We start from the raw sequence: 14782 nt of genomic DNA on the forward strand, positions 1-14782 counted from the left end.
TCTGAAAAATAAATAACGGAAAAGTGGTGCGTGCATATGTATTCACCCCCTTTGCTATGAAGCCCCTAAATAAGATCTGGTGCAACCAATTACCTTCAGAAGTCACATAATTAGTTAAATAAAGTCACATGAGATCAGTATATACAGTGGGGGAAAAAAGTATTTAGTCAGCCACCAATTGTGCAAGTTCTCCCACTTAAAAAGATGAGAGAGGCATGGAATTTTCATCATATGTACACGTCAACTATGACAGACAAAATGAGGAAAAAAAATCCAGAAAATCACATTGTAGGATTTTTAATGAATTTATTTGCAAATGATGGTGGAAAATAAGTATTTGGTCAATAACAAAAGTTTCTCAATACTTTGTTATATACCCTTTGTTGGCAATGACACAGGTCAAACGTTTTCTGTAAGTCTTCAAGGTTTTCACACACTGTTGCTGGTATTTTGGCCCATTCCTCCATGCAGATCTCCTCTAGAGCAGTGATGTTTTGGGGCTGTCGCTGGGCAACACAGATTTTCAACTCCCTCCAAAGATTTTCTATGGGGTTGAGATCTGGAGACTGGCTAGGCCACTCCAGGACCTTGAAATGCTTCTTACGAAGCCACTCCTTCGTTGCCCGGGCGGTGTGTTTGGGATCATTGTCATGCTGAAAGACCCAGCCACGATTCATCTTCAATGCCCTTGCTGATGGAAGGAGGTTTTCACTCAAAATCTCACGATACATGGCCCCATTCATTCTTTCCTTTACACGGATCAGTCGTCCTGGTCCCTTTGCAGAAAAACAGCCCCAAAGCATGATGTTTCCACCCCCATGCTTCACAGTAGGTATGGTGTTCTTTGGATGCAACTCAGCATTCTTTGTCCTCCAAACACGACTGAGTTGAGTTTTTACCAAAAAGTTCTATTTTGGTTTCATCTGACCATATGACATTCTCCCAATCCTCTTCTGGATCATCCAAATGCACTCTAGCAAACTTCAGACGGGCCTGGACATGTACTGGCTTAAGCAGGGGGACACGTCTAGCACTGCAGGATTTGAGTCCCTGGCGGCGTAGTGTGTTACTGATGGTAGGCTTTGTTACTTTGGTCCCAGCTCTCTGCAGGTCATTCACTAGGTCCCCCCGTGTGGTTCTGGGATTTTTGCTCACCGTTCTTGTGATCAATTTGACCCAACGGGGTGAGATCTTGCGTGGAGCCCCAGATCGAGGGAGATTATCAGTGGTCTTGTATGTCTTCCATTTCCTAATAATTGCTCCCACAGTTGATTTCTTCAAACCAAGCTGCTTACCTATTGCAGATTCAGTCTTCCCAGCCTGGTGCAGGTCTACAATTTTGTTTCTGGTGTCCTTTGACAGCTCTTTGGTCTTGGCCATAGTGGAGTTTGGAGTGTGACTGTTTGAGGTTGTGGACAGGTGTCTTTTATACTGATAACAAGTTCAAACAGGTGCCATTAATACAGGTAACGAGTGGAGGACAGAGGAGCCTCTTAAAGAAGAAGTTACAGGTCTGTGAGAGCCAGAAATCTTGCTTGTTTGTAGCTGACCAAATACTTATTTTCCACCATAATTTGCAAATAAATTCATTAAATATCCTACAATGTGATTTTCTGGATTTATTTTTCTCAATTTGTCTGTCATAGTTGACGTGTACCTATGATGAAAATTACAGGCCTCTCTCATCTTTTTAAGTGGGAGAACTTGCACAATTGGTGGCTGACTAAATACTTTTTTCCCCCACTGTATACACCTGTTCTGAAAGGCCCCAGAGTCTGCAACACCACTAAGCAAGGGGCACCATGAAGACCAAGGAGCTCTCCAAACAGGTCAGGGACAAAGTTGTGGAGAAGTACAGATCAGGGTTGGGTTATAAAACAATATCTGAAACTTTGAACATCCCACGGAGCACCATTAAATCCATTATAAAAAAATTGAAAGAAAATGGCACCACAACAAACCTGCCAAGAGAGGGCCACCCACCAAAACTCACGGACCAAAACTCAGAGACCAAAGATAACCCTGAAGGAGCTGCAAAGCTCCACAGCGGAGATTGGAGTATCTGTCCATAGGACCACTTTAAGCCGTACACTCCACAGAGCTGGGCTTTACAGAAGAGTGGCCAGAAAAAAGCCATTGCTTAAAGAAAATAATTTGCAAACGCGTTTGATGTTCACCAAAAGGCATGTGGGAGACTCCCCAAACATATGGGAGGTACTCTGGTCAGATGAGACTAAAATTGAGCTTTTTGGCCATCAAGGAAAACGCTATGTCTGGCGCAAACCCAACACCTCTCATCACCCCGAGAACACCATCTCCACAGTGAAGCATGATGGTGGCAGCATCATGCTGTGTGGATGTTTTTCATCGGCAGGGACTGGGAAACTGGTCAGAATTGAAGGAATGATGGATGGCGCTAAGTACAGGGAAATTCTTGAGGGAAGCCTGTTTCAGTCTTCCAGAGATTTGAGACTGGGATGGAGGTTCACCTTCCAGCAGGACAATGACCCTAAGCAAACTGCTAAAGCAACACTCAAGTGGTTTAAGGGGAAACATTTAAATATCTTGGAATGGCCTAGTCAAAGCCCAGACCTCAATACAATTGAGAATCTGTGGTATGATTTTAAAGATTGCTGTACACCAGCGGAACCCATCCAACTTGAAGGAGCTGGAGCAGTTTTGCCTTGAGGAATGGGCAAAAATCCCAGTGGCTAGATGTGCCAAGGTTATAGAGACATATCCCAAGAGACTTGCAGTTGTAATTGCTGCAAAAGGTGGCTCTACAAAGTATTGACTTTGGGGGGGTGAATAGTTATGCACGCTCAAGGTTTCTGTTTTTTAGTCTTATTTCTTGTTTGTTTCACAATACAAAATGTTTTGCATCTTCAAAGTGATAGGCATGTTGTGTAAATCAAATGATACAAACACCCAAATAATCCATTTTAATTCCAGGTTGTAAGGCAACAGAATAGGAGAAATGCCAAGGGGGGTGAATACTTTCGCAAGCCACTGTATATCCCCAAGTATTTTAAGCCAGTTTCAGTTAATTGGAATGGAGATACCGTTTCTACGTTGATTGTAGAGGGGATATTCAAAGGTAAAGCCATGGATTTATCCATGTTAATTTTGTACCCTGACAGGTTACCATATTCAGATATGCTGTCTATTACTGCAGTGACAGAGGTCTCTGGTTTAGACATGTATAAAAGCACCTCATCAGCAAATAATGAAATTCTATGCTCTTGGTCACCCATAGAGATGCTCCTGATGTTATTAGCAGACCTTATTGCCTCAGCCAGTGGTTCTATGACTAACGAGAACAGAGCAGGAGATAAAGGACAGCCTTGACGACAGCCCCTACCAATAGGATCATCTTTCTGATAATTTACCATTTGTGTTAACTGCACTGATGGGTCAGAATAAAGTAATTTTACTAAATTAATAAAATGGTCACCCAGATGAACTTTTTCTAATACAGCAAACAAGAATGTCCACTGAACTCTATCAAAGTCCTTTTCGGCATCGAGAGAGACAATGAGTGCAGGGTCTTTAATTCTGCCAAGGTGGTTTATGATATTCAAACCACATCTCACATTGTCCGTTCCAAATCTGGATTTGACAAAGCCAGTCTGATCAGGTTTAATGAGGTCTGGAAGTAGGACCTCCAACCTGCGGGCAAGTGTCTTAACGACTATTTTAACATCAACTCCTAGCAAACTGATAGGTCTAAACGAAGAGAAGTTTAATGGGTTTTTGCCCTTTTTTAGGATCAGGCTAATGGATGCAGTTTTCCAGGACTCTGGTATGATGTGTCTTTCGAACATATCATTTAGAGCAGGCATGAAGATAGGGCATATCTCAGGCCTGATCTTCTTGTAGAACTCTGCAGAGAAGCCATCTAGGCCGGGTGCCTTGCCAGAAGGCATTGCCTTAATAGTTTCCCAAACCTCTTCAGGAGTAAAGGGAGCATTTAGTATATTTCTGTGCTCATCTGATATAGTGGGCAAGATGATCTTATTCAGATATTTTGTAATTTTGTCGTTCGATCTTGTACATTGTGAAGTTCAAAGAGATTTATAAAGTCGCAAAACGTATTATTGATAAGCAATGGATCATAAGAAGTGGAGCCGTCTGCCATCCTTATAGACTTAATCAATCTTTCTTTTTGTTCTTTTTTAAATTGGTGTGCAAGTAGACGTCTCCGATGGTTACCGAACTCAGAATATTTTTGCTTGATAAAAAAACAACAGTTTTTTGACATGCTTTGTATGCTCTAAATTGAGTTTGGCCTTAGCACAAGCTAGTGAATTCCAGTTCGCCTTGGTTGGTTGTTGTTTATGAAAAAGTTCTAAATGCTTTTACTTCAGCCTCCAATTCTTCCCTATTTTCCATTCTAAGCTTCTTGATCAGAGAGGCTTGGGATATTATATAACCCCTTATGGTTGCTTTAGCAGCATCCCAGATAGTTGCAGCTGAGACAGGAGAGAGTTGATTGTCGAGCCAGTAATGTGATAATTTATCTTTTATCACAGAGCAGAATCCTTCATTGTTAAGCAGAGACGTATTAAGTTTCCAATATCTCGTTTTGGGGATTGTTTTGCCAATTTCAATATCTATATACACTGGGGCATGGTCAGAAATTACTATAGAACCAATAGCACATGACTGAACAACATGCATGTAAGTAGAGGGCATAAAAAAATTGTCCTATCTAGAATATGAATTATGGGGTTTAGAGTAAAAAGTATAGTCTCTGACATTAGGATTTAGCTCTCTCCATACGTCTACTAAACCAGATGAATCACAAATGCTTCTGAGAGCATTTGAGGCTCTATGATTCGAGACTGGAGCAGTTGATGATTTATCCAATTTACCCAAAGTACAATTAAAATCTCCTGAAATAAACCCAAGTCCCTTGCAGTGTTGATTAAATAATAATATCATGTCAGACATACATTTGGGGGAGTCTGTGTTCGGGCCATATACATTTAGTATAGTAATATGTTGACCATGTATATTACCTGTCTCAAAATAAATCGTCCTTCAGGGTCTGTATCTTGGTGCTCAAATATAAATGGGACATTTGTAATTACAAGGATGGCAGTGCCTCTTTTGTTTGAACTAAAAGGACAAAAGTACACCTGGCCCACCCAGTCCCTCTTCAGCTTAGCATGTTCTGTTTAAGATAAACGGGTCTCCTGTAGCATAGCAATTGAAACCCTTTCCTTTTTTAAGAATGTTAGAATTTTCTTCCTCTTGACCACATGCCCACTGCCCTGAACATTTAAATTTTTAGTCATTTAGCAGACGCTCTTATCCAGAGCGACTTACAGTTAGTGAATACATATTTATTTTTTATTTTTTATACTGGCCCCCCGTGGGAATCGAACCCACAACCCTGGCGTTGCAAACGCCATGCTCTATCAACTGAGCTACATCCCTACCGGCCATTCCCTCCCCTACCCTGGACGACGCTGGGCCAATTGTGCGCCGCCCATGAGTCTCCCGGTCGCGGCCGGCTGCGACAGAGCCTGGATTCGAACCAGGATCTCTAGTGGCACAGTTAGCACTGCGATGCAATGCCTTAGACCACTGCGCCACTCAGGAGACTACATTGCAGGAGACTGCTTTAAATGAACTGTTTCTGTTACAGTAGTATTAAAGAATAACTCAACCCAGACTGAGTAGTGCATCACAAAAACAAAACAATTAAGACTATAAAACATAAAAATAAAATTTTGAAAAACCCCACTGCCGAGTCCCCAAATGAAATGACAGACCCCAAAAACAGTACCTACCCTGTTTTCTGTCACGTTACTAACAGGAAGCCCACTAAGGGTTTTTAAGAAAAAAGAACAAAGTTTCACTATGTCCTATGTTGAATAAAGGGGAATTAACATAGATCTATGGACATGTGGATGAAAAATGAATAACCTAATATTTTAAATTGTTCGAAGCATTATCGCTATTGCACTCATATGCATGTGCCCGAACACACACACTATACAGTCACATGCAGCCTGTATAATAAATAAATAAATACAAAGTGCGGGCCTAAAGTAAATTAATATAGCCTAGTAATTACGTCCCTTTGCCTACCTTGAGGCCCAACTAAAGGAGCAAATTAATAGGAACGTCATTGGGCTTTGGCTTATTCATTCATGAAAAAATGAAAAATAACCTCAGTTCTATAAATGAAAAGCTTAGTTACATTACACCATAACACTTATTAACGATTACTTTGAATACCATGGCATGGTAGACGGTTCCATCCCCAGGTAGTCAGCCATCTATATGCGGTGCATGGACTGCCCAAATAGGGCAAATAAAAGTTACTCATGTTCATGTCCATAAACTGACCATGTGTGCACCCTAATAACATAACTAGCAGCCTTCACGGATCTGGGTTCTGTGCCGCTGTTCAGTGGATATTGTCCCGGTAGAAGGTGAGCGCAGACTGGGGGTCGTCAAATGTGTGGCTAGCCCCCTGGAAAGTAATCCTCAGTTTAGCCGGGTGTATCAAGCCAAATCTGACTCTTGCCTTGTGAAGATGGGCGTCCACATCTTTGTATGCAGCTCTGCGTCTTGCCAGGTCTGCCGAGTAATCTGGGAAGATATGGATCCGCTTGCCATTGTAGTTCAGCTGTCCTCTTTCGCGGGAGGTCCGAATATTTTTTTCTTTGTTCTGGAAGTAATGTAGGCGGACCAGCATTGCTCTGGGAGGGGGACCGGGCTGTGGTTTTGCCGCTGGAGTGCGATGCGCCCGGTCGATGACTGGGGGCCTGTCAAACGTCTCTCCGCTGAGGACGTCTTGCAGGAAAGAGGCCATGAACTCGGTAGGATTGCGCCCTTCTGTCCCTTCTGGGATTCCGACCAGACGTATGTTCTGTCTCCGGGAACGGTTTTCCTGTTCATCTAGACTAACCTTTAGCTTCACGTTCTCAGAGGTAAGCTTTTTTTGGTCTCCAATTCGGTTAGCCGCTTATCGATGTCGGTCAACGACGTTTCCATATCCTTTATTTTTGGGATTTGTGTCGCGATAGTTGTTTGTAGTGTCGCCATAGTTGACTGGACTTCTGTCATAATTTCAGCTCGTAGACTTGACACAGAGGAACGAAGTTCGGTCATGAAATCAGAGCGTAGTGTAGCCGTTTCTGCACGGATGGTGAATAGTATCTCCATAAAGTTAGCATCAGCCATCTTGTTGCTAGTCTTCGTCGTATCTTCTTGTTTACCGTTTCGTCTCATTTTCCCGGTTCCAGACATATCCAAGAATGCCACCCAAATGTTGCTAGAGCCAGTAGGTATTTACATTTTACATTTTAGTCATTTAGCAGACGCTCTTATCCAGAGCGACTTACAGGAGCATTTAGGATTAAGTGCCTTGCTTAAGGGCACATCGACAGATTTTTCACCTAGTCGGCCCGGGGATTAGAACCAGCGACCTTTCGGTTACTGGCACAACGCTCTTACCCACTAAGCTACCTGCCACCCTTATGCGAAGTGTGTTCTCGTTTCGATAGATAAAAGGTTAAAACATAAAAGTATCAACCCTTAGTGGAGAGGCCTCGGAACACGTCTTTACGTAGCCATGTTGAAACCGCTCCCCCCTGTATTACATTTTCAATAAATTGACTAAAATGTTTTCACTTCATTATTATTGTGTGTAGATGGGTGAGAGAAAAATTCTATATTTAATCAATTTTGAATTCAGGCTGTAACACAACAACATGTGGAATAGGTCAAAGGGGTATGAATACTTTCTTAAGGCACTGTAGATCCTCACTCACATGCATAGAAGTGCTCTGTTACCAGCAAAGCTTCATCATGGTAATTTAAATTTTTTACATTTTAGTCATTTAGCAGACGCTCTTATCCAGAGCGACTTACAGTTAGTGAATACATATTTTTTTATACTGGCCCCCCGTGGGAATCGAACCCACAACCCTGGCGTTGCAAACGCCATGCTCTATCAACTGAGCTACATCCCTGCCGGCCATTCCCTCCCCTACCCTGGACGACGCTGGGCCAATTGTGCGCCGCCCATGAGTCTCCCGGTCGCGGCCGGCTGCGACAGAGCCTGGATTCAAACCAGGATCTCTAGTGGCACAGTTAGCACTGCGGCAGCATCAATTTTCAGGCAGATTTTGTGGCCTTGGCCTTATAAATGATGTGGATTGATTCTGGCCGGCGGAACGTAAATGGCCGTGGGAGCGCCTCGTATTTTAACAAGCTATCTTTTCATAGAGACCTTATAATGAATTGATTGTGTGGGAGGGAGGAATTTAAATGCTTTAAAACCTACACTGTGACTCTTCTTCTCCTCTTCTCCTCTTCCATCTCAAGGCCCCTCTCCTTCTATCTGTCTCTCTCTCAGGTCTTCTTCCCCTCAAATCTCTCTCTCTCTCTCTCGCCGTCTCTCAATCTGTCTCTCTCTCTCTCTCCCATTCTCTCACTCTCTCTGGTCCACACACAACGGATACCGTTAGTCGTTAGCCATTAGCCATTAGCCAATGTCCTGTTTAGCTGTTTTTCCCCCCTTGTCTTCCTCCTCTCAGTACACAGACGGCTACAGTATTCAGAAAATATTCATACCCCTTGATTTATTCCACATTTTGTTGTCTCACAGCCTGAATTCAGAAATTGATTAAATAGATTGCTTTATTTTTTATCCTGAAAAACTCCCCAGTCCTTAATGACTACAGGCATACCCATAACATGATGCAGCCACCACTATGCTTGAAAATATAACATTTGTATTCAGGACAAAAAGTTTTTAAAAAATCATAAAAAAAATTGCAGTGTTACTTTAGTGCCTTATTGCAAACAAGATGCATGTTTTGGAATATTTTTTTTCTGTACAGTCTTCCTTCTTTTCACTCTTTCAATTAGGTTAGTATTGTGGAGTATCTACAATGTTGTTGATCCATCCTCAGTTTTCTCCTATCACAGCCATTAAACTCTGTAACTGTTTTAAAGTCACCAATGGCCTTCCTCTCCAGCAACTGCGTTAGGAAGGACGCCTGTATCTTTGTAGTGACTGGGTGTATTGATACACCATCCAAAGTGTAATTAATAACTTCACCATGCTCAAAGGGATGTTCAGTGTCTGCTTGTTTTATTTTTACCCATCTACCAATAGGTGCCCTTCTTTGCGAGGCATTGGAAAATCTCGCTGGTCTTTGTGGTTGAATCTGTGTTTGAAATTCACTGCTCGACTGAGGGACCTGACAGATAGTTGACAGATGTGTGGGGTACAGAGAGGAGGTAGTCATAAAAAAAATAATGTTAAACACTTATTACAAACAGAGTGAGTCCATGCAATTTATTAAGTGACTTGTTAAGCACATTTTATTCCTGAACTTATTTAGGCCATAACAAAGGGCTTGAATACTTCTTGACTCATTTCAGCCTAACTTCTTCTTTTCTCTAATTTATTTTATTTCAAAAAACATAATTCCACTTTGACATTATGGGGTATTGTGTTTTAGGACAACGAAGGGGAAAAAAAAGTATGTTTAATCCATTTTAAATTCAGGCTTTAACACAAGAAAATGTGGGAAAAAGTTATAGGGTGTGAATACTTTCTGAATTCACTATGTTTTGTGGATAATGGCAGGTAGCCTAGCGGTTAAGAGCGTTGGGCGAGTAACCGAAAGGTTGCTGGTTTGAATCCCCGAGCCGACTAGGTGGAAAATCTGTTGGATGTGCTCTTGAGCAAGGCACTTAACCCTAATTGCTCCTGTAAGTCTGGATAAAAGCGTCTGCTAAATGACTAAAAATGTCAATGTTAACTTCATAGGCCTCAGCTGCAGTATTCGCATTAGAGACTGTAAGTCCCACTAATGATCCAGAGTAAATGGATGTGTTTCTCTCCTGTTTCCCTGGTAGATCGGTATCAGAGAGGTACAATTATGCAACGTGGGGCGTGAAGTTTCCACTAAGTACACATCTAGGATCAGCTTCCAATCCTAACCTTAACTATTAGTGTGGAAAAGCAAAACTGACCCATGATCAGTGTCTAGGGGCAACTTCATCCTACACCGATTCGGTCACGGGACTATTTTGATGCGTTGATATTCATCCGAAAGTTGACGATTAGCATTCATTGCTAAAGTGAAAGTTTTGCGTTCTCATTGAAGTCTAAACTGACGTTCTCCCTTTCCTCTGCTTTCGTTGTATTTATTTCATTTCTTTACAGAAAAGACGTGGGCTTAAGAAGATTCTTCCCCAAGAGTTTACTGGATTCAGTCAAGGTGAGATGATGCTTCAGAAACATTTTCTTTATTCTTTCAGGGTTATTGATGAGAAAATATACACTGCTCAAAAAAATAAAGGGAACACTTAAACAACACAATGTAACTCCAAGTCAATCACACTTCTGTGAAATCAAACTGTCCACTTAGGAAGCAACACTGATTGACAATAAATGTCACATGCTGTTGTGCAAATGGAATAGACAACAGGTGGAAATTATAGGCAATTAGCAAGACACCCCCAATAAAGGACTGGTTTTGCAAGTGGTGACCACAGACCACTTCTCAGTTCCTATGCTTCCTGGCTGATGTTTTGGTCACTTTTGAATGCTGGCGGTGCTTTCACTCTAGTGGTAGCATGAGACGGAGTCTACAACCCACACAAGTGGCTCAGGTAGTGCAGCTCATCCAGGATGGCACATCAATGCGAGCTGTGGCAAGAAGGTTTGCTGTGTCTGTCAGCGTAGTGTCCAGAGCATGGAGGCGCTACCAGGAGACAGGCCAGTACATCAGGAGACGTGGAGGAGGCCGTAGGAGGGCAACAACCCAGCAGCAGGACTGCTACCTCCGCCTTTGTGCAAGGAGGAGCAGGAGGAGCACTGCCAGAGCCCTGCAAAATGACCTCCAGCAGGCCACAAATGTGCATGTGTCTGCTCAAACGGTCAGGAAACAGACTCCATGAGGGTGGTATGAGGGGCCCGACGTCCACAGGTGGGGGGTTGTGCTTACAGCCCAACACTGTGCAGGACATTTGGCATTTGCCAGAGAACACCAAGATTGGCAAATTCGCCACTGGCGCCCTGTGCTCTTCACAGATGAAAGCAGGTTCACACTGAGCACGTGACCGACGTGACAGAGTCTGGAGACGCCGTGGAGAACGTTCTGCTGCCTGCAACATCCTCCAGCATGACCGGTTTGGCGGTGGGTCAGTCATGGTGTGGGGTGGCATTTCTTTGGGGGGCCGCACAGCCCTCCATGTGCTCGCCAGAGGTAGCCTGACTGCCATTAGGTACCGAGATGAGATCCTCAGACCCCTTGTGAGACCATATGCTGGTGCGGTTGGCCCTGGGTTCCTCCTAATGCAAGACAATGCTAGACCTCATGTGGCTGGAGTGTGTCAGCAGTTCCTGCAAGAGGAAGGCATTGATGCTATGGACTGGCCCGCCCGTTCACCAGACCTGAATCCAATTGAGCACATCTGGGACATCATGTCTCGCTCCATCCACCAACGCCACGTTGCACCACAGACTGTCCAGGAGTTGGCGGATGCTTTAGTCCAGGTCTGGGAGGAGATCCCTCAGGAGACCATCCGCCACCTCATCAGGAGCATGCCCAGGCGTTGTAGGGAGGTCATACAGGCACGTGGAGGCCACACACACTACTGAGCCTCATTTTGACTTGTTTTAAGGACATTACATCAAAGTTGGATCAGCCTGTAGTGTGGTTTTCCACTTTCATTTTGAGGGTGACTCCAAATCCAGACCTCCATGGGTTGATAAATTTGATTTCCATTGATAATTTTTGTGTGATTTTGTTGTCAGCACATTCAACTATGTAAAGAAAAAAGTATTTTAATAAGATTATTTCATTCATTCAGATCTAGGATGTGTTATTTTAGTGTTCCCTTTATTTTTTTGAGCAGTGTATCTACGGTCCAGTCAGTCTACAATGCATTCTCAGAGATAGCACCACAGCTTAATATCAATGTACCACGCACTGAAGATTCCATGTTTGCTTCCTGCCCTTTGTCTTATGGGGGCGGGGTCTTTGTTCCAGCCTTGTTCTAGGCTAGCCTCCCTCGTACATACAGGCCTGTTGGGGGAGGAGCCCCAGCTGAATCTAACCCACTCATCTGTCAACTCCTCTCATCTCACTAGACAAGATAGGTTAGCTAAAACCAGTGCACAGCCTAGAACACAGCTGGCTATTTTGTGTTGTTGGACTAGTCAGTTGAAGCAACTCCCGAAAGGGGAATTGCGCGTCTGTCTGTCTGTCTGTCTGTCTGTCTGTCTGTCTGTCTGTCTGTCTGTCTGCCTGCCTGCCTGCCTGCCATTGGCCGAATCCACTGGTGTGTGTGTGCACCCATGCGCCCCAGCTGTGTTTGTGTGTGATGTGATGTATTTACGGCACGTGCGTGGGTGTACTTAGCTGTTGGGCCACAATGGGGTGGGCGTGATCGTGGGGCCCAGTGACCCAGGAGGGGTGAGGGGTGTGGGTTCCTGGGAGTTAGAGAGAGAGGGGTGGACAGATGCTCTACCTGGAGGTGGGGGTGGCGCCTGACCCTACAGCCCCACAGGTCACTGCTAAACCTACTGAAGTGTTTTCCCTCCACCAATGGTGCAAGGGAAAGTTTAGTTTATTAGGATCCCCATTAACTACTGCACATGCAGCAGCTACTCTTCCTGGGGTCCACATAAAACATATAAATACATTACAAAGTACAGAACAGTTATAGACAAGGACACTAAATTTATTATATATACATAAAACATAAAAATGAATTATAATAAAAAATTAAATGAAATATGAGTTATATATTGGAATTACAACAAAAATACAATTTACGCACTATTCATACATATTCGTATTCTTATATACAGTTAAATTAGATATTTAGGAAGAGGTGCTGCGATACGGGGGGGGGGCTTCTGTCAGGCCTCCATCATCCATCCACTATTATAATAATAATATAATAATAATATAATATAATATAATAATATAATATGCCATTTAGCAGACGCTTTTATCCAAAGCGACTTACAGTCATGTGTGCATACATTTTTGTGTATGGGTGGTCCCGGGGATCGAACCCACTACCCTGGCGTTACAAGCGCCGTGCTCTACCAGCTGAGCTACAGAGGACCACTATCTACTCTGTTCTTAGTTATCTTTAGCATAGAAACCCAACGCCCCTTCACCACCCCCGTCTGTGTGTGTGCACGCGCACAAATGTGCATGTGTAAAAACTGGATGATTCCACTGAAAATGAAGCTTCTGGCTCTGGGAGATTTAAAAAACCATGATCGTCCTCACACTGTTAATTCCTGGAAATGACATGATGAACAGGTCAAGCTTTCAGTGATGCACTGAAGCCACACACGCACATGAACGCGCACAGACAGACAAACAGGTACACACACACACACACACACACACACACACACACACACACACAGACACACACTCCAGACCCCTCCTCTGTTGATGTTAACGTGGTTATTCCTGCTCCTATTCTCTCCGCTGGACAGAGCACATTACCTGGCAGATGGCTGAGATCCTAATATTACCCACTCGAAGCATCATCTAATTAGGCAATAAAATAAATGATTGATTTCACAGAGGTGACATTTGCATAATTAGCATCCCCAGGCTCACAGGAGAAGGTTTCCATTTAGACCAATGAGGACAGGCACCCGTGGAAAAAGTGGAGGGAAACTAGCATTTAATCGTTATGCCAGAGTCAACAATGGCTGCCTTCCAAATGCCACCCTATTCCTATGGGCCCTGGTCAATAGTAGTGTGTGGTCTGTCTCTACCCTGTTAAATCTCATTTTCATGGAGAAATCCACCTGATGGGTATTAGAACAGCTAAAAAAAAGCCCAGCAAACTACACTAAGTAGTAGTAGGCCAAAAGTATGTGGACACCTGCTCATCGAACATCTCATTCCAAAATCATGGGCATTAATATGGAGTTGGTCCCCCCTTTGCTGCTATAACAGCCTCCACTCTTCTAGGGAGGCTTTCCACTAGATGTTGGAACGTTGCTGCGGGGACTTGCTTCCATTCTGCCACAAGAGCATTAGTGAGGTCAGCACTAATGTTGGGCGATTAGGCCTGGCTCGCAGTCGGTGTTCCAATTCATCCCAAAGGTGTTCGATGGGGTTGAGGTCAGGGCTCTGTGCAGGCCAGTTAAGTTCTTCCAGTTAAGTTCTTCCACACTGATCTCGACCAACCATTTCTGTATGGACCTCGCTTTCAGCACAGGGCATTGTCATGCTGAAACAGGAAAGGGCGTTCCCCAAACTGTTTCCACAAAGTTGGAAGCACAGAATCATCTACATTTTACATTTTAGTAATTTAGCAGACGCTCTTATCCAGAGTGACTTACAGTTAGTGAGTGCATATATATATATATTTTTCTCATACTACAATGTCATTGTATGCTGTAGTGTTAAGATGTTCCTTCACTGGAACTAAGGGGCCTAGCCCGAACCATGAAAAACAGCCCCATATCATTATTCCTCCTCCACCAAACTTTACAGTTGGCACAATGCATTGGGACAGGTATCGATCTCCTGGCATCCACCAAACCAGTATGAAAATGTATGCACTCACTAACTGTAAGTCGCTCTGGATAAGAGCGTCTGCTAAATGACAAAAAATTTAATGTAATGTAAACTAGGATTCATCCGTCAGACTGCCAGATGGTGAAGCGTGATTCATCACTCCAGAGAACGTGTTTCCACTGCTCCAGAGTCCAATGGCGGCGAGCTTTACACCACTCCAGCCGACGCTTGGCATTGCA

At 43.6% G+C, this 14782-nt stretch overlaps 1 protein-coding gene across 14 annotated transcripts in view; it reads left to right on the forward strand.

Moving 5' to 3' along the window:
• LOC121586778 (focal adhesion kinase 1-like) overlaps nt 1-14782 on the forward strand; it is a 189382-nt gene that overhangs the window by 121243 nt on the left and 53357 nt on the right. For 13 of the 14 annotated variants that reach the window (XM_045226442.1, XM_045226436.1, XM_045226430.1 and 10 more), the window contains one exon: nt 10202-10256. In XM_045226442.1, the coding sequence (XP_045082377.1) occupies nt 10202-10256 (55 nt within the window). Of the gene's footprint in view, nt 1-6579; nt 6948-10201; nt 10257-14782 lie in introns of those variants that run through there. The other variant, XM_045226443.1, reaches the window with a different exon arrangement.

Source organism: Coregonus clupeaformis, chromosome 17 (assembly GCF_020615455.1).
Source record: "Coregonus clupeaformis isolate EN_2021a chromosome 17, ASM2061545v1, whole genome shotgun sequence".
NCBI lineage: Eukaryota > Metazoa > Chordata > Actinopteri > Salmoniformes > Salmonidae > Coregonus > Coregonus clupeaformis.